The 22,679-nt window shown below is 43.7% G+C and overlaps 2 protein-coding genes, 1 long non-coding RNA gene and 1 pseudogene across 8 annotated transcripts in view; 2 read left to right on the top strand and 2 right to left on the bottom strand.

Annotated features, from left to right (window-relative positions):
* Window positions 1-12,588, top strand: part of Dclre1c (DNA cross-link repair 1C) — a 33,412-nt gene extending 20,824 nt beyond the window's left edge. For 2 of the 4 annotated variants that reach the window (XM_063276115.1, XM_039095415.2), the window contains 5 exons: window positions 2,615-2,751; window positions 3,194-3,248; window positions 5,126-5,214; window positions 8,117-8,211; window positions 10,524-12,588. In XM_063276115.1, coding sequence (XP_063132185.1) covers window positions 2,615-2,751; window positions 3,194-3,248; window positions 5,126-5,214; window positions 8,117-8,211; window positions 10,524-11,464 — 1,317 coding nt within the window. In that variant the 3' untranslated portion in view covers window positions 11,465-12,588. Of the gene's footprint in view, window positions 1-2,614; window positions 2,752-3,193; window positions 3,249-5,125; window positions 5,215-8,116; window positions 8,212-10,523 lie in introns of those variants that run through there. The other 2 variants (NM_147145.2, XR_010058810.1) reach the window with 2 other exon arrangements.
* On the bottom strand, window positions 1,376-1,764 carry Mt1-ps3 (metallothionein 1, pseudogene 3; annotated as a pseudogene).
* Window positions 12,589-13,083: 495 nt separating the features above from the next.
* The window catches only part of Suv39h2 (SUV39H2 histone lysine methyltransferase), a 19,026-nt gene continuing 9,430 nt past the window's right edge, over window positions 13,084-22,679 (bottom strand). For 2 of the 3 annotated variants that reach the window (XM_039095983.2, XM_063276676.1), the window contains exons 4-7: window positions 21,240-21,911; window positions 19,410-19,556; window positions 16,871-17,000; window positions 15,661-15,857 (exon numbers count right to left, since the gene is read on the bottom strand). In XM_039095983.2, the coding sequence (XP_038951911.1) occupies window positions 15,751-15,857; window positions 16,871-17,000; window positions 19,410-19,556; window positions 21,240-21,911 (1,056 nt within the window). In that variant the 3' untranslated portion in view covers window positions 15,661-15,750. Of the gene's footprint in view, window positions 15,858-16,870; window positions 17,001-19,409; window positions 19,557-21,239; window positions 21,912-22,679 lie in introns of all 3 variants that reach the window. The other variant, NM_001108883.1, reaches the window with a different exon arrangement.
* The window catches only part of LOC120097881 (uncharacterized), a 23,918-nt gene continuing 23,147 nt past the window's right edge, over window positions 21,909-22,679 (top strand). The window contains exon 1 of the long non-coding RNA XR_010059267.1: window positions 21,909-22,644. This is a non-coding gene — a long non-coding RNA (uncharacterized LOC120097881). The remainder of the gene's footprint in view (window positions 22,645-22,679) is intronic.

The following is a 22,679-nucleotide window of genomic DNA, read 5'->3' as shown; positions in this document are numbered from 1 at the left end:
CGTGCGCACTACTCCACATCTCCACACTCTGACCACGTGCACTACTCCACATCTCCACACTCTGGCCGTGCACTACTCCACATCTCCACACTGACCACGCGCACTACTCCACATCTCCACACTCTGACCACGTGCACTACTCCACATCTCCACACTCTGACCACGTGCACTACTCCACATCTCCACACTCTGGTCAGTTGTTTCTCTGTTAACCATTGTCTGCTGCACAGAGAAACTTCTCTGATGAGGTCTGAGGGCTGCGCTGCTCTATGGACAGGGGAGTCCTAGTGTAGAGGCCAGTCCAGTACCGTGTCCAGTTTATTGTGTAAGCAAATATACTCAGAGGGGGTTTCTATTTGTCCCTGAGACCCTCAGACAACGTACATGCTTATAAACTATAGTTTTCTCCTTCTCACTTAAAATAAATGTCTAGACCTCTAGCCTCCTTCCAACTTCAAAGGAGTTACCTTATTGGTGCAATTCCCAAGCACCTCCAATCTCTCGGCTGCTCACTAGTAACGTCTCTGTAATTCTCCCATAGCCTCTCAAGTTACTGAATGCCAGACTGCTATTTTAAATTTGCCTTTGACATTTCCCCCCTTTTGATAATGTCTTTTTCCCCTACATTTTCATGTATGTATACAATGTATTTTTAATCATATTTACTCCCAATGTCTTCTGACCCTCTCTTACTCCCTTTGATTTGTAGCCTCTTCCCAACTAGTCTCTTTGATATTTAATTAAGACAGTTAGCTTAGTCACCTTCTAGTACAGTTACGAGCCTGGTCCCAATTTTCCCCTAAAACGTAAACTGCCTCAGCATAGTCCCCTCAGCAACACGAGCGTACGTACGTAGCACTCTCTTGCGATGGCAGCATCACTTCATCCCCTCCAACCCTTAAGGACAGGACATCAGCAGCAGGGAATGTCCTGATAGAAGCCTTTGTAAGAGGGCTGCACCTCAAAGGGGCTGGAGAGATGGCTCAGTGGTTAAGAGCTCCTGTTCTTTGAGGACCTGGGTTTGCTTCCCAGCTCACAACTCCTATAAATCCAACCCCAGGGGTCCCGTGCCCTCTTCTGGCTTCCTTGGGCACCCACACACATAGATGTTTACGTAGGCACACATACATAACTATAAATAAAAAGAAATTTTATTTCCCCCATTAATACAGCTGCACATTAGAAACTACTCTCGGCAATAGGCAAGCTACATATTCTAACTCGCATGCGTGTATTTAACTGTATGTAGCTGCACATGCAGTAGGCTCTTGGATGGCTAACAGAATGTGGGTAACATAAACGGAGAGGTCTGGGCCTATTCAGGCTATTGGAGCATTGGCCAGGCTCAGACTTTTTTTTTTTTTTTTTTTTTGTTAGAATAAACAGGCTTTTATTATTCACATGCTCGGTAGAAAACAGGGTTTAGTAAACTGGGTGGAGGTGTACGGCAAGACTCTGAGTTGGTCCGGAAATTATTTACACCTGAGGGCAGCAGCACTGTTCGTCACTTCAGGCACAGCACGTGCACTTGTCCGAGGCACCTTTGCAGACACAGCCCTGGGCACATTTGGAGCAGCCCACGGGGCAGCAGGAGCAGCAGCTCTTCTTGCAGGAGGTGCATTTGCAGTTCTTGCAGCCGCAGGAGCTGGAGCAGGTGCAGGAGCCGCCGGTGGAGCAGGAGCAGTTGGGGTCCATTCCGAGATCTGGTGAATCTGGAGCAACGGTGTAAGCGACAAGAAGGCAGTCAGGCTGCTGAAGTCGGGATCCAGGCTCAGACTTTTAACCCTCCTGCCTTTGTTTCTCAAGTCATGGTTGGGTTTGAAGCCCGGACACCTGCTGAGATCCTATTGAACATCGTCGATGGGACCTGGCTGCCAGCTTCTTGCTGCATCCCTCAGCCACGACCTGTTACAGGGTCCTCCTGGCTGGCACCCCCTACCCTCTACCCTGCTCTCTCCAGCCCAGAGGGTGGGCTGCTCTTCCCTATATAATCCATTTTGGCTACCTGCTCTTCTTGTACCTTTGGGCCTCCTCGTTGCTGCATTTGGTTCTTCTGCTCTCTTCCCTTTCAATCCCCCACCCTGACACTCCCACCCCCTCATGGCCCAGCCTTAGTCTGATCATGTCTTAGCTTTCCAGGATGCCCCTGCCTCTGGCTCTGCTCTCCCACATATCTACAGTAAGCCTTCTCCAGCATACGTGGGACCAGTCTTGTTGGCTTTCCTTTTTATTTATTTCTTTTTTTCATCCAGTCATGTGCCACCATACCCAGCCCAAAGAGTAGCTTGATCTTGATTTTCTCTTTTGAGTCTTCACTCTAGACAGAGTCAGGTTGCTGTAGTCTAGGCTGGGCTCAAACTCACGACCTTCCAGTCGTGCGCCTGAGGAGCCTGAGGATTCTCTTGCTACACACCTATTCTCCACATGTAGGGTGGTAAGGCGTCCACACCCAGCGTTCTGTAGGCGAGCTCTCAGTTTGGAATGACCTGTTTTTTTCATGTCCAAAACCTCATCTGCAATTGCTTTTGAGATTCAGTCTACAAGCAGCCGTGTTGAAGATACATAACTGCAATTTAAAACAAATGTGCTTGGGGTCTGTTTGTTTTGCTTTCAGGCAGAAGAGTATTTTCAGTGGAATAAGTTACCCTGTGGCATGGCTTCCAAAACTAAAACTGTACTCCACACAATCAGCATCAAGCCATCTACCATGTGGTTTGGAGAGAGGACCAGAAAAACAAACGTGATTGTGAGGTAAGTGTGGAACCGTGGTCTTCTGAGCGAGAAGTGAAGTGTTGAATCCAGTGTGGTTTGCACTCAGATCAGCATAAGCCCAAGGAGAGGACATGCTTAACTACAGGAAACACCCTTTTCACTTAAACACGATTTAAGATGGAGGGCTGTTTCTTCCCAATCTGTGGCACTACAATAGCTGGTATAGCCGGGGGCTTTCACTGTGAGACAAGACGGCTGGGCTATGAGGGCATCGGAGGGCTTTGCTCTGTAGCACAGACTGGTATTGGAGAGAATGAGGCACCTGGTGCAGCAGAGGCACCCACAGTGGCCCTCAGACCTTAGCAAGGCCTCCTCGACTTGGGCTCTTTAGAATGACCATAGCCGGTTTGCACATTCGAAGTTGCAGCCTGTGACTCCGTTTAGCTTTCTCAGTGTCCTTTTGTGTTGTGCTTCCCCTCAGAACCGGAGAGAGCTCATACAGAGCTTGCTTCTCTTTCCACTCCTCCTACAGTGAGGTAAGAGTCCCCGTCAGCGCCTAACTCAGGGGAGGCTACATGTAAGCGCATGTATGTGGAGTGAGTGTATGCGCAGGTGAGTGGAGGCCAGAGGACTGCCTAGGGTGTCATCCTCAGGAAGGCCATCTCTGCTTGGGCTTTTCCTGTTGCAGTCTTGTGTGTGCCCCTTATTCTGTGTCCACCCATGTGAGAACAGCTTTCACCTTAGCATCCAGTGTTTCAGACTATGCTAAGGGGCCCTTCCTCTGGCCCTAGAGACATGTGCACAGGCAGGTCCGGGGACAGGCAGGTTGTTCTCTGTTGCTCGCCAGGAGAGGCGTGCAGGCCTTGGGTTACATCTTTGTAAGAACCACCCTTACTCTCTGGCTCCAGATGTGAAGTGCTCTGGTATCAACTGCAATCTAAGGCGAAAGGGGTGGAAGACTTTAGTGTCTTCCCCAGGGGGTGACCACTGTGTGCTATTTGACTCCACAAGAATAGGCATTAGAAAAAAAATCAAGTAATCTCCAAGATACAGTTACCTTGGTAATCATTACTGGTACACGGAAAGAGGTTGTCTTCTGCCTCGGCCAGTGGGGGTTCAGAGTGGCCCTCCGGGGGCGAAAGAACTGGGGACAGGAGGCACAAATAAGGAGAGCAAGTCTGTGTTCTGATCAAGCTCTCAAAGTTTATTTCAAAAACCAGCGGCTTATAAAGACCAGCAGGCCGGAAGGTTACCCAGGACAATCCATCACTGCCACCACCCTTCCTATAGCCCTAAACCATAAATTGCAGGTATTCACTGATAAGAACAGACCGCTGGCTAGGTGTCCCAAGGCTGGAGGCTGTAACCGGCTTAATTTTCCTGGAGATAGCGGCCATACAATGAGCAGAGCATTCCTGAGAATTCCTGAGACTTAGTGTGCTTGGCTCCCGGCAGTCTTCTTGTGTGTGTTATGGTCACAAAATGGTAGAGTTGTGGAGCAAGTGGACCATGCCACCGGACAGGAAACTGGTAAGGTCAAGCAGATTCAGGAACCCCAGCAATTCTCATAAATGAGAATGGTAGGTGTTTAAATCTACTCCCGACAAGGTTCCTGTCCTGGAACACAGTCCACCGCCCCATAACTAGTCATCTGTGTTCTAACTCTCATGGAAGAAGGTTCCCAAATGTAAGCAGCTGGCCTTGGACAGAGGATGGATGTCATATTGTAAAAAGACAACATCTTTAGATATCATTTATCTCCAACTCAGCGTCTTTCTGTGGAGCTGGAACCTGGCACAGAGTTCAGATGTGGAAGTCCTCATAGCCCAGTACTGGGGTCTGGGGAAGGAGGCCTAGGCATTGCACGTGTCCCTGGCTGGTCACATGTCATAGATGTGTTCATACATTAGATCTTCCTACTTGTTCACATATGCCCGCCATTACCCTCTCCTGACCCCTCCTCTCTGCTCACTGGTCCCTGGCTCTCCCCAAACAGTTCCGATCGGTTCTCGTTATATATTGTTAAATCTAATTCCCACAGAAAACAGACTAGACGGTCATCTGATTTCCTGTCTGATCCTCTTGTTCCTCCTTCCCTTCCCCCATGTAGTTCCTCATCTGTTTTCCTGCCACATACCTGTACATGTGTGTATCTATATAGGATCCACATGCTTTTTGCCTGAGTTTGGCTTATTTTGCCTAGCACAGTGATCTCTAGTTTTATCGATTTTCCTGCAAACGACATATTTATTCCTTATAGCTGGAGAAAATTCCATTGTTTCTGCATGGTGCACCCTCCATTCATTCACCCGGAGATAGGTGTCTAGACTGCTTCTGTATGTGGGATCTGTGGGTAGACCAACGCCCCATTTCCCGTCACACACTTAACTGGTGCGTTCTATATTCCTTCTAGATTAAAGATTTTTTGAGCTACATCTGCCCAGTGAATGCGTATCCAAATGTCATTCCGATCGGCCTCACTGTGGATAAGGTCATGGACTTGTGAGTAGTTTCTGGACTGGGGGCTTGTGTTGCTGGTGGTGGTGTTGGCTGGGAGGCACGGAAGTGTTCTGTCTGTCTGAAAAGTTGTGACCCGGGAACCCATCCCTCTGATGGTAACATTTGAGTTTCCCTTTATTTCCAGGTCTTCCTATCATTTTTAGTGGGGAGAATGTATGGGTAATTAATGTCAGTTTGTCCTAGGTGGAACCCTGTCCACCAATTACTTGCAATGTGAATTTGCCACATCACATCAGAACCAGTCAGATCTAACAAGCAAATCAATGAATCAAAAAAAAAAAAATCAGTGAATAGGAGTATTCATATATGCCTACTTGGTTGGAGTTCTCAGGGATCTATAGATAACTACTGAAAAGCACCTGGCAGAGAGCCAATAGGGTCTCAGTCAGTGTATCTGTGGAATGGGAGAGGAAGCAGTGTGATAGTTGTCTTTCTGTCCCCACTTTATGTGACTCATATTTTATGTCACATTGATTTAGTTGTGTGTGTTTGCACACTTACACGCACCTGTGTGCCAGGGCCATGAAGGAAATCATCCTGGTGTTTGGGAAATCTCCCGAGACTGATGAAAACTGTATTACTGTGCTTAGACGGACAGATGGGAAACGGACTCAGTCTCTGGAGAGGTCTAGGTGGTGAGTGTGTAAGGGTCTGAAAATCACTGAAGGAAGAGCCCAGACTCTAGTATGCACAAACATCCAGCATGTGGGGGTCAACCATTCTCTAAAATGATGACTCCATACAGGCCTTCGTACAGGGAACCGGGGAACTCCCTAGGATTAGTTAATTTAAAATTTCATTGGTGAGTGGTGGTGGTGGTGTGTGTGTGCGTGTTGTGTGCACAGGTGGTCAGTGGTCTGCATTCCAATGTCATGAGCATTTAACTATATGGTGAAATAAGTCTGCCCAGCACAGATGGCCCATCCTGAGATAAGCTAGTTCCCCATTCTTGTGGTTATCCCCAGGCTGTTCTTTGGGCGGGGTTTTTATGGTCTTGTTTTGGATTTGATGGTCTATCTGGAGCTGATGTCTCATGGCCTACTTTCTGAAATCAGGCCTGGTCCTTAAATGGAGACAAATGGGGTTTATGTTGTCCTTTCAAATGAAATAGGTGCAGTGGAGAAACCAAAATGCTACTCTGTAAGTAAAAAGGAAAAGTTTATTCAGAACAGGCAGGACGGCCTGTCTCTGAGGAAAGCAGTGAGAAGGGGGAGGGGTGGGGAGAGGTGAGGAGATTTCCAGGGTTTTAAAAGGAACCAGGTACTTGGGAGGAAGGAAACCTGTGACTTGTTGACTGGAGACTGAAGCCAGCACAGCCCCTGATGTGCTAACAGGCACCCAGGTGTGTCCATGGGAGAGCCGGAAGTGTCAGAGGTCAGGAGAAAGGTTCCTTTTCCTCTTCTATTTTCTCAAGTCCCTGAGGGGATGCCTTTGTCTAAATGCCAGACTTTGAGGGCAGTAACTGAAATGAAGGACAAAACCACCAGGAAAGCATGAAGAATGATAGCCAGGCTGAGACCAGAACTCCAGTAGGAGACTAAGGAGAGAGGAGAGGAGAGGAGAGGAGAGGAGAGGAGAGGAGAGGGAGAGGGGAGGGGAGAGGAGAGGGAGAGAGAGAGGGAGGGAGGGAGGGAGGGAGGGAGGCAGGTTCCTGCAGTGGGGGGAGGGAGAGGGGGAGGGGAAGTAAGGAGGTATTAGTGGCCAGTTCTGGTGAACTAAAGAGATGGTTCAGAGGTTAAAGGCGCTTCCTGAGGCCTCAGCACCCACACCCAAAGGTAGACAACTAGCTGTAACTCCAGCCCCAGGGGACCCAGTGCCCTGTCTGTCCTCCACAGAACTGCCCACCCTCAAACATGTGATAGACACATGAATCAATACAGAAAGAAAAAACCTTTTTTTAAAATGACCTAGCACAGGGACTGTGATGTCCCTGGTTACCTTGGTGACGAGGTACCCGTGAATGCCCACAGCAGTCTTAGACTTGTGAGTTAAGAGTCCAAAAAAGCATGGTAGTCTAAAGAAAGCATCATGCTGGCTAGCACGGCAAGGGTTAAGAACCTGATCCTGCAAGCTGAGATTCAAGATTGTCTTGTAGATTTAAGTAGGAATATACTTAGAATCAGCTGGAGTCCTTGTTAAAATGTATATTCTCCTATCTTGCATTCTATCGGGAAATCTGTTATAGGAAGGTGTTGGGGGAGGGAGTGGGAGTGGAGAGTGATCCTCACTTTGCAAGAGTTACCCAGAGAGAATGCGTGAGATGGCTCCAGAGAAGCGGTAACCGCTGATTCTGGAGGTGTGCGATGGGACAGATCAGACATGGGAGACAAAGGGAAAGAAGTCTGGGTGAGTTAGAGGTCGGGATGGGAGCCTCATGGTTCTCATCGTTGGCTGTGTTGGCTATGATCCTCAAGGCTTCTGGCAACCTGGCAGAAGGAAAAGTAGGTAATGTAGCCCTTAGTGAGGAGATCCTTCAGGCCTTCAGCCTGTGGCTCTACAATTAGGAGATAAAGTTGGGGATTCCTGCAAGAGGGAAAAAAGAGCCATCAAGGAGTGCCTGCCTCTATTCTCTGGATGCTAGAAGGTGTCACTGGTTACTTAACCCTGTCTTGGGATAAAGTTCTTTCCTGAATTGTAGGAGCAATCAAGTTTGGCTTTAATCTGCTAAGGCAGTTCCCTCTGTAGAGATCGGTATCAACTGTGCTGGCTTTAAGCACTTCCGTGGCCCACTTGGCTATTTTGCAGGATCTTTATTAAGCATTGCCTCCGTCTCCCACAAATGCACACGTGATCTCCCTAAGGCTTCGCTGTAATCTCTATACGTAATATAATGTCTGTCAGCTTCCCCCAAAGTCAAAGTAAGATTTTTCAAATGTTTTGTCAGTTTAAAGCCTCTGTGCCGCTCTTCCCAATGTGCTGAACCAAAGTACAAGCCCCTCGGGAAACTGAAGAGAGCTAGAACAGTTCACCTTGACTCAGGTAAGGATGGTTCTGAGATACGCCCTGTGGCTGGTGTGGGCTGTGAGGCAGGCTGTGTTCTCACTCTGGGGCACTTTGCTACATTAGCAGATGCTGATCTGCGGGAGCAGTGAGGATATACAAGCAGCTCTTCTCTGTCCATTCCTACTTTCCTACAATGCTCCTTTACTTGTAGTTAAGAACACAGATGAACTCTGACTAGAAATGAGAACCTCAGATTCCTGTTGGCTTATAGCAGCCACACTTGGTGACTACAACTTTAGATTTTCATCTTTTGGTGGAACGCCATAAGTGAGTCCTCATTGGAGGACGCATATAAAAGCTCCATCTTCTACACATATTTACAGCTTAACCTGTAAACAAACCTCCAAGTGACACCAGTCTGGCTTTGCTAAAGAGAACACTAGATTTTAACCCACCCCCACCCCAAATCTGTCAGGAAGTAAAAGGGCTGGGCTTTGAACCTATCCTGTCTTCCATTTTTGCTTTTGTATTTGTACTATTTAGAATCTGACTTAAAACTACATTGGATATCTTATTTTACTTTATATTCTTTTGCTCCCGTGTGTCTGTACATGCGTGCCTGGGGCCCGCAAAGATCAGAAAGCATCTGGCTTTGGAACTAGAGCTACAGATGACTGTGAGCTACCATGTGGCTGCTGGGATTTGAACTCAGGACCTCTGCAAGAGCAGTCAGTGCTCTTAACCGCTGAGCCATCTCTCCAGTCTAATGGATTTATTTCTTATGGTTCTGGAGGCTGGAAGAACTATGAAAAATAGAACAAGACTGGTAATGTAGGTCTCAGGGAGGTGGTTTTGTGGTTTGGAGTTGGCCACCATCCTGTGCTTACTTGGCCATCCTTCCCACTATGTGTGAACAGTGGAGAGGGCACTGAAGAGGTGTCATCAGGTCCCACCCGACGACTCCATGAACTTCCTCAGGGGCGTGCTAGACTCAGCAGGAAAAGGAAATCTATTCCTTTTAGGCACCTATCAAATCTCTTTTTTAAAATTTTTGTTTGGATTGAAATACTGGTTTAAATATTTGATTAGTGCTCATTTCTATTTGTGATTTTCCTTTTCCATATTTATTATCTTTGGTTCTGCCCTTTCTAGAACCTTTGCTTATCATTCCTTACTAATGTGTAATGTAGTAATAATCCACATCACTTCTCGTTTTTACAGCTATTTTAACGACCTAGTGGAAATCTCTACCAGACACTTTATAATACATAGTAGAAGCTATCGTGTGTTTTAGCCCATGTATGTCATTGATTTTGAGTGGGTTTTAAATTGCATCCCTCTCCCTCTCCTTTCTCCAGTCCTTCCCATCTCCCCTCACGTTGATAGCCTCTAATTATTACACATACACAACTATGCACAAACATATAGAAATAAAGCTTGGGTTGTTTGTACGTACGGTTTCAGGGCTGACAACTTTGCACTGGATAATACGAGGGCTGGCTCATCTCTGGAGAGGCTAATTATCCTTCTCTGTAGTCATTAGTTGTCTGTAGCTCTTTGTCTAGGCGTAGGACACTGCAGAATCTCCCCCTTGCACATTAACATCACAGCTGATATTGCCACCCCATCTTGCTCACACAGCCGTCTCTAGGATAGACTATTTCACGGCAGACTTTTAGGTATTTTGGCTCATTTAGTCTTTCTGCACCTCTTCCACCGACATAGCTGTGATGCATCTATCCGTGATGTGGCTGTGAATGTACCTGTATCTGCTGGGTGGGGCTGTGCTCTCCATGATCAGTTGTGGTTCTCCGTGATGTCCCCATTTGCTGTAGAGAGGATTTTTTGATGGGGGACAGTGGCTACACTTATCCAGGAAAGGTGGCTCATTCATAAAAAGAGCCCGAGAGCGGAGGGTCTGAAACTAGACTTGTGGATTTACAGCTCATTCTCTACAAGTTTGTTAACCAGGCCTTCATATCCTTTAGTTCATAAAATGTTCTGTGGATCGTCCTCACACAGGAAGTCGGCATCCGCACAACTGCCTCTAACCCGGCTGCAGAGATGGAGCCTTCTTAGGCCCTTTATTCATGGGAACATATCATACACAGACATGCACATACACGTAATTAAAAACCAAAGCCTTAAAAAGTATGTCATCCTGTGAAATCTAGTGATCACTCAAGTTTTAAAAGTTCTGGCTATATTCTCAACAGAGAGCAGCCTCTTTGAATCCTGGCACCTGTGTTTTATACAATCCCAAGAGTAAAATCATAGGTAAATGCTACTTTGACTTTAATTAAGTGCAGATCCCTGTCCTTGTTCTGGACATGCCTGTTTTGTTTCAGAGGAAGATGATGATCTCTTTGATGACCCTCTACTAACACATTCAAGGCGCAAAGTTCCGTACCAAGTAACTCTTCACCCTGAGGTATTTTCAATGAAGGCACTACCGCTAGATCAGCCTGAACTGGGACAAAGCCCCGGATGCTGTAAAGCAGAGAGTATGCCGAGTCCTTCTTTGGCCAACTTTGTGGACTGTGACGAGTCCAACAGTGACAGTGAAGGAGAGTTAGAGACCCCGCCTTCTCTGCAGGGAGGTCTCGGCCCCACAACACTCCCACAGCAAAACGCTGATCCGGATGTGGATGTACCTCGGTGGGAAGTATTCTTCAAAAGAAAAGATGAAATCACAGATGAATGTTTGGAAAACTTACCTTCCTCCATAGAGACAGGGGGATCGCAGTCACCAAAGCGTTTCAGTGACTCACCAAAGCTGGGCAGTGACTCTGATGGAGAATCCACCCATATCTCTTCCCAGAATTCATCTCAGTCAACCCACATAACGGATCAAGGAAGCCAAGGCTGGGACAGCCAGTGTGATACCGTTTTGTTATCTTCCCAAGAGAAAAGTGGTGGGGATAGCACCTCTTTGAACAAGGATACCTACAAACCAAAACCCAAAGATAGTATTTCTGCCTCCCAAATAGAACAGAATGCACTTTGTCCACAGGATACTCACTGTGATTTGAAAAGCGGAGCTGAAGTAAATGGAGTCCCTTGTATTGAAGAACCAGACACTGTGAGTGGCAGGAAATCTTCACCTGAGAAAACATCGCTAACCAGCACACAGGCAGACTCACAGAGCTCCTCTGACTTTGAAATCCCCTCAACTCCAGAAGCTGAGCTTCCCAAGCCAGAGCATTTACAGTTCTTATATGGAAAGCTGGCAACAGGTGAGAGTATAGTGTTGAAAAAAGAAAATGTTCACTCCCAGATATTTAAATAAAACTCATTCTAGCAAGGATATCCAGTCTTTTGCTGTTGCAACACAATGACACACATAAATGTGCTGGGCAGCAGGCACAGCTGTGGGTGTGTGGCCTGGTGGGTAACACACTTGTCAGACCAACCCCTGAAAAGTGAAGTGAAGCATCTGTGTAATAAAAGAGCAAAATATTAGAAGGATGATCAAATCACCTAAAAGAGAAACAGGCTGAAAACAGTGCTGCGTGAGATGGTAGAATTAAGTCTAAACATATAATCACATGAAATACAAATGATGTAAAAAGATTTATAAAGAGTCCACGAAAAACATGGGCCAACTATGTGCTGTTGATAGACGACTCAAGCGAGAGAGAATGTGAAGGAAGTTAAAGAAAGCCAGTGTATACTATAAGAGCAGACACCGTCCCCGACAGAACGTCTGACTCGCCGAGATGTAATGGTGAGTGTCCTTGCCTAGAATGGAGGAAGCTCTGGTTCAGTCCCCAGGACTCCTTCCACAAGAGACCAAACAATACAGACACAAAACACTTAACACACTTCTCCTAGAGAACCAGTGCACACACAGGAAATCAGCAAGACAAGAACTCACCACCACCAGCAATTGGATCTGACAGACAAGAGGATTTTACTTCACAGCAGAATACATCTCTTCAAGTATACAAGAACCATTCCTCCACCAAGTACACTGTCTTGAGTCACTACAACAGTCTAGAAGAACTATAGTAAACTGACAGCAGGAGGGGAAACCAGGACCTTATGACGGCTGGAGAGCTGGCTTAGCAGTTTCGAGCACTTGTCGGATTTGTTGGAGGACCCAGCTTTGGTTCCCTACATCCACATGGTGGCTCATACAGAAAACAAAAATAAACCTTAAAAGCTACCAGCAGGCCAGGCAAGGCTGTGTTCTAGAAGCTGAGACCAGAGAGAGAGTTGGAGGTCAAGCCTGAGCAGTGTAGCAAGAGTTTGTTTACCAATGTAGTGATAGCACTGAAACTACAACAATCAGAACGTAAAAATACTTAAATGTTTAACATATATGTTCTATGAATTGTTAAACTGCCTTAAAGTACAATGCTTTTGTATTGATGTATATGGGTTAATAAAGCTTTATAAATATTTTCATAAGCACTTTGGCATGATGACATTTTATAAATCAAGGGAAAAGATGTAGGCATGCCACATAAGTTTAAAAAGTCTTCCAACTTGACAGTTAAAGCTGAATGTCACAGATTATAACTGCCACAGAACAATTATGTCAGGAATTACGGACCCAACTTACTGGGTGACAGGACTTAGAATATATGTACATATATGCCTCTGTATATATTCACTAGTGCTCAAAACTTAATTTTGTTTACTTTGAACTCAGCCACACTCAGCCCGACTTGGTTTAATAGGATATTTTATGATCCAAGGTAAGCCTTCAAAGCCTGCCTGTAGACATTGTTCTGAATGCATTTCTAACATTTTATAATTGTCATTTTCATGCCTTAGGTCTTAGGTCTGGCATGAACACTGGCTAGAACGAGGTCAAGACCTACGAATACAGTGAATTTAGGTCAATATAGCTGATCAGCTTTTACAGCTTACGTTTTGAGTACAGAACAATAGGAAATCTTTACATATGTGTTTATTCTGTGATTTAAAAACACACACACACTTCATAAAGCTTTAGTCTGTGAAAGCGCACTTTGAGGTAGGCAGGAAGGCACACAGGTTAGTTCACACAGCTAGTAAGCTCACAGCCAGCATCCAGGTGCAAGCAGCAGGGCTTCAGAGTTATCTAGGCTGTGTGAGGGAAGCTCCATACAGACAGCAGGAAAACAGGCAGGACTAACTATAGTGGCTACTTCATTCAAGAGTTACAGATTAGCAAAGGTTAAAAACGTCTAGGAATGTCACAATACATCCCAGAATCCTAAGGGCGGGCCAGCCTTTAAGAGATGTCAGTCAAATGCAAAATGGTTGCATGTACCTTATACTTGACAGTCTGGGGTTACCTGGGGAAACAACCTCCTCTGAGGAACTGTCTCTGTCCCATTGGCCCGGATTTTCTTGATGGCTAACTGATGTGGCAGGGTCTCGCTTATTAGGTACCATTACACCATTCCTGGGCGGGTGGGCTGTGTAGGAACGCCTAGCTGAGGGGAGCCTGGGAGCCAGGGAGCCAGCCAGTGAGCTGTGCTCCACAGTTCTAGCCTCTGCTGGAAAGTTCCTGTCATGATCACCTCCCAGAGCTGAGTATGTCATGAAGACACGACATACTTAGAACATGTGATTTGAGGAATCAAGGCAGAGCTGAATTGATCGCTTTGATCACAGCAACAAGGAAATACACACACCGCTGTATGGACAGCTCTCATGAGGTGAAAGCAGAAGAGGAACTGGAGGACAGTAATGGGGGAATGCTGAGAGAGAGTAATGCAGTCCATGTGTGGAACACGAGTGAAATTGGTGTGCGTTTAAAGGTCAAAGGGCATGGTGGCACAGGCCCACAACCCCAGCACTGGGAGGGAGAGGCAGGAGGACTGAAGAGTTCAAGAAAGCACTCAGGTACACAGCAAATTCAAGGCCAACCTGAGCTACAAGATACTGTCTGAAGGCCCACCCACTCCCACAGAACCTTAGGGCCATTAAATTTCTATTAGTAAGACAAAACAAAGCCACACGTTTACTAAACACAAGTCATTTTCTTCTTGCCCTCCTAAGTTTCCTTTTAACCTAAACAGTAAATAAGACCAAATATCTAGACAAACATTTTTTTTTTAATTTTTTAACCTGAGAATAATTCAAAGTGAGCTTGGTCATGGAGGGTTGCAGTGGGGGTGGAGGTATGTGTGAGAAAAACAGACCTGTGATGCTTTTAAGATTCTCAAAGAAAAACAAAAGAAATACCATTTAAAATTATATTTTTTCTTGACACATTCTGAAAGTTTTGGGTAGCAGGCATGACTGTGAACAAGTAGCCCCCGAAGGCAATATTCTGAATAACATTGTAGCTTCTCTCAAAACAGGTTAAGAGTTAGAAAGTTAAAGGAAGTACTGAGTTCTTGAATTCAGTTCATTTTACTTAAGCTTATTACAGTTATTCAAGCCTGGAGCAGTGAGCTTAGGAAACTCTTAGGATACCAAAAGCTTTGTTTATTTGCTGCATTTTGTTTCTGTCTTCACATTGGACACCACGATTAGAACTCCCAGACCCAGAAAAATGAAAGTTTTTTTCTTTATTGGGTTTTACTACACAGGGGAAGCCCCATCTAACCCCAGAGGTGATAAAAGTTCAATCAGGCCGACTTTTGGCCAAGCTAAGTTTCATCCTATCTAAAAACTCTTGTATAAAACAAGCATCAGGGCAAATAGAGCTTGCTTTTCAAGGGCATGCACAAAATACAAAAGTATTGAAATTTAGTGGGTAGGAATTAAAACTGCCTTGAGATGACAGTATGTGATGTGAATTACACTGCCATTGGGGACCTGTGCCCCTCAGGGATCTCACTCTCCTGTTCCGGAGAGAGAGAGAGACACGGTGCTGTCGTGCTCACACATGCTGAGTGGCTTACGCTGTACTCCTTTCCTGCCTGACACTCCAGTGCGTCCTCAGTCACTGTTCTGTCTGTCTGTCTGTTCACAGAAACACAGTGGCCAGCACTACAGAATTCCGAGAAGGTGATCAGAGACTTTTCTTCTGTGGGAGTAAAAACATCTTTTAAGAATTTCAGGTTTAGATACCTTTGTAATGGTATCTATTGCCTCAAAGTAAGATCAAGCTAAAAGTAAATCTTTCACATTTTTTACACCTGAAATATATCATTAAGATGCCAATGTTTTAATGTAAAAGTAGAAAATACAGTAAAAAAATTCAGTGTCACTTATTTGTCTCTGATACAAGATCAGTGAGTATTAAACAGAAACAATATAGTAAAAAAATAAAATTTATACATTTGCCTAAAGTGAGTTCTCTGTTTGAGGCAGGATAAAAGGCTCAATAATAGCTGTGGTCGACTCACTTCCAAAACTAAAGGGACGACTGTCTACTTCGACTCTCGAGTAAGCAAGTGATTTATACAGTTCACTTCCCATGTAACCACCATCTTGTTTACATGGCCTTGCAGTCCTTTTTAGAATCAATAGTAATATACTTGGCATATATCTTGAGCCATGAATTGTACATTAACATCATATAATACAATACATAGGTAATAGAAAGGAGTCCCAAATACTTTTTTCAGTTGTTAGAAGACAAACAAAACAAAAAAACAAACAACGTGAGCTCCACTTCCTGAAATTTCAGTTGAGGTAACCTCTGCACGTCTCAGCTCCACATTTGCATTGGGTTCTGACCCTTTTTCTGGCAGGGCTGTAGTCAATAGAGTCTGAAGACAGTTCTCCAGAACCTGAAAACACAGGAGAGCAACATCTGAGAACAGGGCTGGAAGATGGCTCAGCAGGAAGAGGAGCCTTGGTCTTTTAGAGGGCCAAAATTCATACCCAGCATTCCTGTCAGGCACCTCACAACTGCCTGAAACCCCAGCTTCTGGTCTCCATGGTACCCACATTCACATGGACACACATACATCTTTACCTTAAAGAGATACTTTAGTTGGGCATGATAGCACACACCTTTAATCGCAGCACTTGGGAGGCAGAGGCAGGTGGATCTCCCAATGTGAGGCCAGCCTGGTCTACACAGTGAGTCCCAGGACAGCCAGGGCTGCGTAGTGAATGCTTATTCCCAAGGAAATGAATAGTCCTGCACTTCTGTGACTATCCTGAGACACTTCAGTCTAGCCATCTTGAAAGATGGTGTGAACTAGTAAGAATGGCTGCCATGATGCCATCTACTGACAAAGTCCAATGCACAAGCACTCTTACACATCACCCAGAGCACAGCAAGGAGACATAGTAACGGCAGGAAACGCACACTGTTCATAGAAGATATTCACAGTCACAATACAGCCAACAGAATTAAGCACTGTAAAAAGCCAGATTCAAGAAGGCATAGAATTCATATGTGACTGAAATCATACTTCTAATCCTGTCATATCTTTTAGTAAAAGTTCAGAAACTGTCTATACTTTTGTTAGTGTTATGATAGGTCAAGCTTCCAAACTAGAAGTCTTGAGAAAAGTCAGGCTGCTAGGACTTGGAAGAAAGACCAAGTGCTAGCTTTAGTCTGTGGGATGGGCTCTGGGCCTTAAGCAAGATGACCCAAGCTTCCTTCCACAAGTTCTTTCAGTTTTAAAAAGATCTTTAACTGAGTACGGAATAGTGTGGTTCATCATCTCCACACTGATCCCCTCCCAGTGATTTCCTTCTTCTTCAGTGTTAGTTTGGTCTGTTATCCAAAGACTTGCCTGCATTGTCGTACTAAAGCCCACACCAGTACGATTATTCTTAAAAACCATACCTTTCATTTGATAGTCAAAAGTCAGCTCTTCTCCAGCCTTTATGGTTCTTGTGGAGAACAATGCTATCCTGGGAAGCCGAGTATCAAGGTTATCGATGAAAACACTAAACACCTGAAGATTTGGGTCACACTAAAAAAGAAAAATAAAACCTGTTCAAGTAAAACCGCCAGAGAGGTACCTTCTATGTTCCCTATACAATTGCTAACTGCCCACATGACCATTTTAAGTTGTCCTACAAACTGCACACACACTCAAAATACAGTGTTCATATATAAGAAGATGTTAATCATCCATACAAGAAGTCAGATATCCAATATGTTGCTTCCACAATTAATGAGATTTTGTCTCAGCTTTTTTTTTCCCCTGGAGAATCTTAATCCAATTTCCATTTATAACACGGGCATTTCGCTTTTAACTATTTTAATAAGGTGTGTGTGTGTGTGTGTGTACACATACATACTTTAAATAATTAGAGTAATTTTTGGTTTTGGAGATGGTTTCTCTGTGTACCCCTTGTGCTACCCTGGAACTCATTCTGTTGAGACCAGGCTGGTCTCAAACTCAGAGAGACACCTGCCTCTGCCTCTCAAGTGCTGGGATTAAGGGCAGGCCACGGCCACCATGGCCGCCACCACCACCACCACCACCACCACCACCACCACCACCACCTCCACCACCTGGCTAGAGTAATCATTTTAGAGTAAAACCAGCAGCCCGGAACTCAGGTTTGAGACTGTATGACTTCAGTACTTGAACTCTTACTGGGAGTTGTTCAGCAACACTAAACTACGAACATTCCAGAAGCTCTAAGGAGTCGTGTCAGCTAGGGTGGTGTCTGCCGAGCAGCAGAGCTGGCCTTCTACATTTCAAGGGTCCCACATCTGGACTCAACCAATTACAGAGTCAACTAACTATCAAGTATTCATTGAAAAGAAAATCACCCCAGAGTCCTGACCATGTACAGACTGAGTATTCGTGTCCTTATTCGTAAACAATGCAGTATAACTTTCTATCAGGCATTAGAAGTAATCTACAGATGATTTAAACTGTAAAGAGGATATGTGGGCTATTATGTCTCAAATTTAACATAAGGAACTTGTAAGAATGTTGATCTCTGCAGGAGGCCCTGGAACTAATCCCCTGGAATACAAAAGAATGGCTAAATCTCAAATTTGTCATTAAGAAGAAATTATTTAAAAGAACCAAAGAGGGAGTCCTAACGGTCTCTCCATTTCACTGTGATTCACACACAGCTTGGAAGCGATCTACCAGACAGTTTAACTTGGCTCCATCTACTCCAATCGGCTCTGGGACCTACCCTCTAAGCTATATTCCATCATCTGTCATGCGGTATAAAATGATGATGCTAACAACCTCCTGGCCTTACTGTACTTAAATGATGAAACTATGCGGTATGAAATTGGAGTTCCACTGTGCCAATTTCATTTTGACAATTACTCTAATTACACACACTCTACACACACACACGATCTTTAAAAAGACTGCAGATCTAAGTTTTTCAAACGGAAATAACCATAAATGCTTGAATGATCTAGAAATCTTCAATTTTACTTTAAAATGTTAACATAATGACATTAAAAACAAAATCAAACGAACAAAAAACCCTGTTACCTTTAAGCTGTATCTATGGGAGGATTGTCCAAGATCCTCAGTAGATGCCTGAAACTGCCCAGAGTACCAAACCCCATATATTCTAGGGTTTTGCTCTATGCATATATACTTATAGTAATTTAACTTTACTTCAGACACAGTAAGAGATTAACAACTAACAAAACTGAATAAACTATGAAAATATCTTACTGTACGTTCGTTTGCCTTGTGGCTTACAGGAAACAGGCTGGCAAGCCAGCACTACTAGTCCCATGCTCCTGGGCAGTCGCTGAGTAAAGCAGGGGGTTCTTGAACACATGTAACACTCTGACGGCCAACCTGCTAGTCCAGAGGCTTGGTAAGTCACTGTCAGGTAGCATGTATAGTGTATTCACTAGAGATGGAGCATGTCTACACACAGGAGACTTCCACTCCTCAGCAGAAGAGCAAACAACTTAAAACTTAGAATGAATTATTTCTAGAAACTTCCACTGGATATTTTTGGACCACAGCTAACTTGGTAACTGAAACTGTGGAAAGTAAAATGTGGGTGAGGTGAATGAGTATGACAAATTTAAATGTTTGCATTAACTCTGTTAAGATAACTTTTGTTAATATTCTTAAAACATTTTACTTAACTCCCTTGCCTGTTAATCTTCTCCTTCTGCTATAAAGTTATCTATTTATCCTGCAAAGTTACTGGAAAGTTTAAATGAACTGAGTTACAAAGACTGTTATAGAACATAGTAATTGTCAAACATCTCAATATGTATGTCCATATTACAGCAATAATAGCATGATTTAACAGAAGCCCTTATACTAAAATACTATGAATGGCTGTGTAAAAGTGATTATCCTTCAGTTAAGGGAAAAAAAATCATCTAAACAACACTAATTTGAACTGTCTTATCTCTAAGTGTTCCTTACACTATGATTCACAAAATGAGACACATTTCCATATCGAGCTGCATCCACTGTGAACTCATCAGACTCATAGTCCAGATCAAAAAGGTAGGTGATCCCTTTGTTGTCATAGAGCTGTCCCCGTCTCTCAGCCTCTTCACTGGTGATCACCTAAGAGAAACAAAACAACAGAACAAAACAGGGCAACTGTAGCTTTACAATGTTCTCTATTTATGCAGGATCTCTCCAACTTCTGGACTCAAAAGATCTTTCTACCCCAGCCTCTCATGTAGGAATGCAGCTGACACTGTTCTGCAAAACCATACATAGTGTGCAGTACTGTGGAACCAAAGAATCATTAAGCTATTAACACGGATACAAATATTTAAAAAGAAATTCAAGTTTCTTTTTATCTATCTACCTTATTTATCTATTGATTATTTAACCATTTAAATAAAAGATATAGGGGAAAAGTATTAAAAATTAGGGAAAGTGATAGGATAAGAGATTAAATGTACAATTTGAGGTAAGCTGAAACATTGTACTACATTATAATCAGGCTGTGGGAGAAGCTATCCACCTAAGCTATACAGGACAGAGATGACAGAGAGGACTAGAACCACCTTACCAAGGGTCATATGCTCGAGAGCACTGGTTCTCAACCATCCTAATGCTGCAACCCTTTAATACTGCTCCTCATGATGTGGTGACCCCCAACCATAAAATCATTTTTGCTGCTACTAATTTTGCTACTGTTACGAATTGTAGTGTAAATATGTAACGTACAGGATATTTGATATACAACCCATGAAAGGTTTGCACAACTCCTACGGGGGTAACAACCCACAGGTTGAGAACCTCTCTCTAAAGGTATATTGTTCCTATCTGTGAACTAGAACAAATGGAAACTGGTTATCTAAGAGACAGATAGTGTGTATGTTTAGTATGCAATGAACTATTTGGAAAAGATAGTCAGGAAATGCTTCAGCTCAAAAGACCTAATTGGGGGGGCGGGGGGAGAACATGGCGGGCAGGGCTGGCTAGGCTCCATCCCATCACTGCGGTATCTGCAGTTCTGTTCTTCTGAGTACAGCTTGATTATTAGGTCAGCCGAAGACTCCAGCAGTGGTTAAGTGAAACGTATCAACTAAATCTGGGTGCTGTAGTTAAACTAAGTCTCTGTGCCTCGGTTTCTTCATTTAAATTAATGAAGGTAACTGTTCTTTCAGAGTTGAAGATTAGAAAGTTAATGTACTAGGATGCTTAGTTGTGTCCCATGATGAGTACTACTTTAATATTTATGCATGTAATATTTGTCAAAGTAAACATGCTAGTATTTGGTAATCAGAGAATGGTCTGCAGCTTTAAGTGGCCAGAGTTTAGGTTAGTGTTTTTTGATACAGTAAGTGCTTTTACACATATTTCACAATACCCATAATGAATGTTTTACTTAGTAACACCTATCATGTTGATACAAAATAGGAAAAGAAATTTAGTCATATTGGGCCAAATAAGGAAATAAATGTAACTTCAAAGTTTCAATGTCAGCATGTATGTAGGTAACATGTATGACTTCCTCCTTAGGACTTTTATGAAATATGGTTGTTATATTTTAAATTTTTATTTTAAATAAAAATATATATGCTTTGGTCAGTGGCTATGAATGATAACTATTAACTTATATTATCTATTTGCTCATATAAAGTTTTATATTTCTATGCCAATGAAACTTTCTCCTAAACCCAAAAATGAATTTCTACATATCTGCAAATGATAACATCAAAATATATCAAGTATTTACATTAATAAGTTAGAAAGTATAAAGCTCATATGCATGGGATGAATTTAATGTACCTCTCCAACATATTCCATGACAAAACTCATCCTTTTAATCTTCACAAGGGTTTTTACACCCCAGCCACAGCCATTGCTAGTTCTAAAGATGCACAGGGAATACTGTGTGCCTTTCTGTACAATCCTATTGGGACAATCAGGTCCACATCGGCACCTTGAGTTGCATTCATAGATGGGAGTGCCTGGTTGGATTTTAATTTGTCGGTTCTTATTATAAGCCAAAACAACTCCAGCTTCAGCAGGACAACACTTTTCAAAGAAGCAGTTTGTACACGAACACCCAAAGGTAGCTTCACTGTTTAAGGTGATCCCAGGAGCTGGCCTGTATTCATTGATGTAGTAGAAGTCTGAAGGTGGGCCCTCTAAGTCAACAGTATTTTCAACAAATATCATCCCTTTGTGGTTCTTTCTTCTGTTGAGGTAATCTTGCCATCTCTGCAGAGCTATTCTTTGCCTAGCTTTCTGTACAATATACTCAGCAACTGCAGGTTGCAAGGATTTGTTATTGTCTTTTGAAGTGATGGCCTTGCGTTTCCTTCCCTGGGATAAGTAAGTATTCTTGTCGTCAGAGAACTGCTGCAGGAGCTGTGGGCACCTGAGGTTCCACAAGGGCTCCCAGGTGTTTGTAGAGTCTGGCCATCCTTTCCACTTTACAAGATAATATTCCACACCCTTAAAATAGAAGAGAAAACACAGATCAGACTACCACAGTCTCCATAATGGCACTGCTCTTAGTTCAAACTGCACAGAGTCAAGTTTCTAAGAGAAAGCAGGAGTCATACAAAACAAACTTTCGTATGCTATGTGAAACACATAATTTAGTGAACTTTAACAACGGACAACAGGCCAACGAGTCCTATCCAGGGAAAGACAAAGGCACTGATAAAAACCATAACTGTTTTACCAAATAGTATTAGGTCAAACAAAGTATTTCCCTGCTCATGGAACAGGCGGCCCCAGAGAGAGCAAGCATTAGGCTAGGCGCTCAGAGCTAGCACAGCTGCACGCACTCTCTAAAGCCTCTAAGTTGGTAAGTTCTCGGGCTTGGAAACTTACACCCTCACTACCATGGCCAGGCATCCCTTAGGTGCTCTGAAGATAAGCTGGGTAAGCCACTGCTAGCCACAGGTAGCCAATGAGAACCTGCAGTGTGGTTACTCTCAAATGAGAGACTTTGTATAAATATTGCACTGAATTTCGAGAAAGTAGACTGGGGTGGGGGAGACAAAATATCTTTACCTTTAAAAATGACTGTATGTTGAAATATTTTACAGATACTGAATCAATTACTGAAACCAATTACTGCCATGTATGTGGTTACCAAGAAATGAGCATTGCAATGCACATCATGTTTCTACAAGTCACCAATATTCCAGTGAGAAGCTATGAGTAGCTTCAGTAGCAGGTATGAAGGACAGCAATGATCCACTTTTTATCTCC

The sequence above is a fragment of the Rattus norvegicus genome, chromosome 17, assembly GCF_036323735.1.
Source record: "Rattus norvegicus strain BN/NHsdMcwi chromosome 17, GRCr8, whole genome shotgun sequence".
Lineage (NCBI taxonomy): Eukaryota > Metazoa > Chordata > Mammalia > Rodentia > Muridae > Rattus > Rattus norvegicus.
The sequence above is the reverse complement of the archived record's forward strand: the minus strand, read 5'-3'. Positions and strand labels throughout refer to the sequence as shown.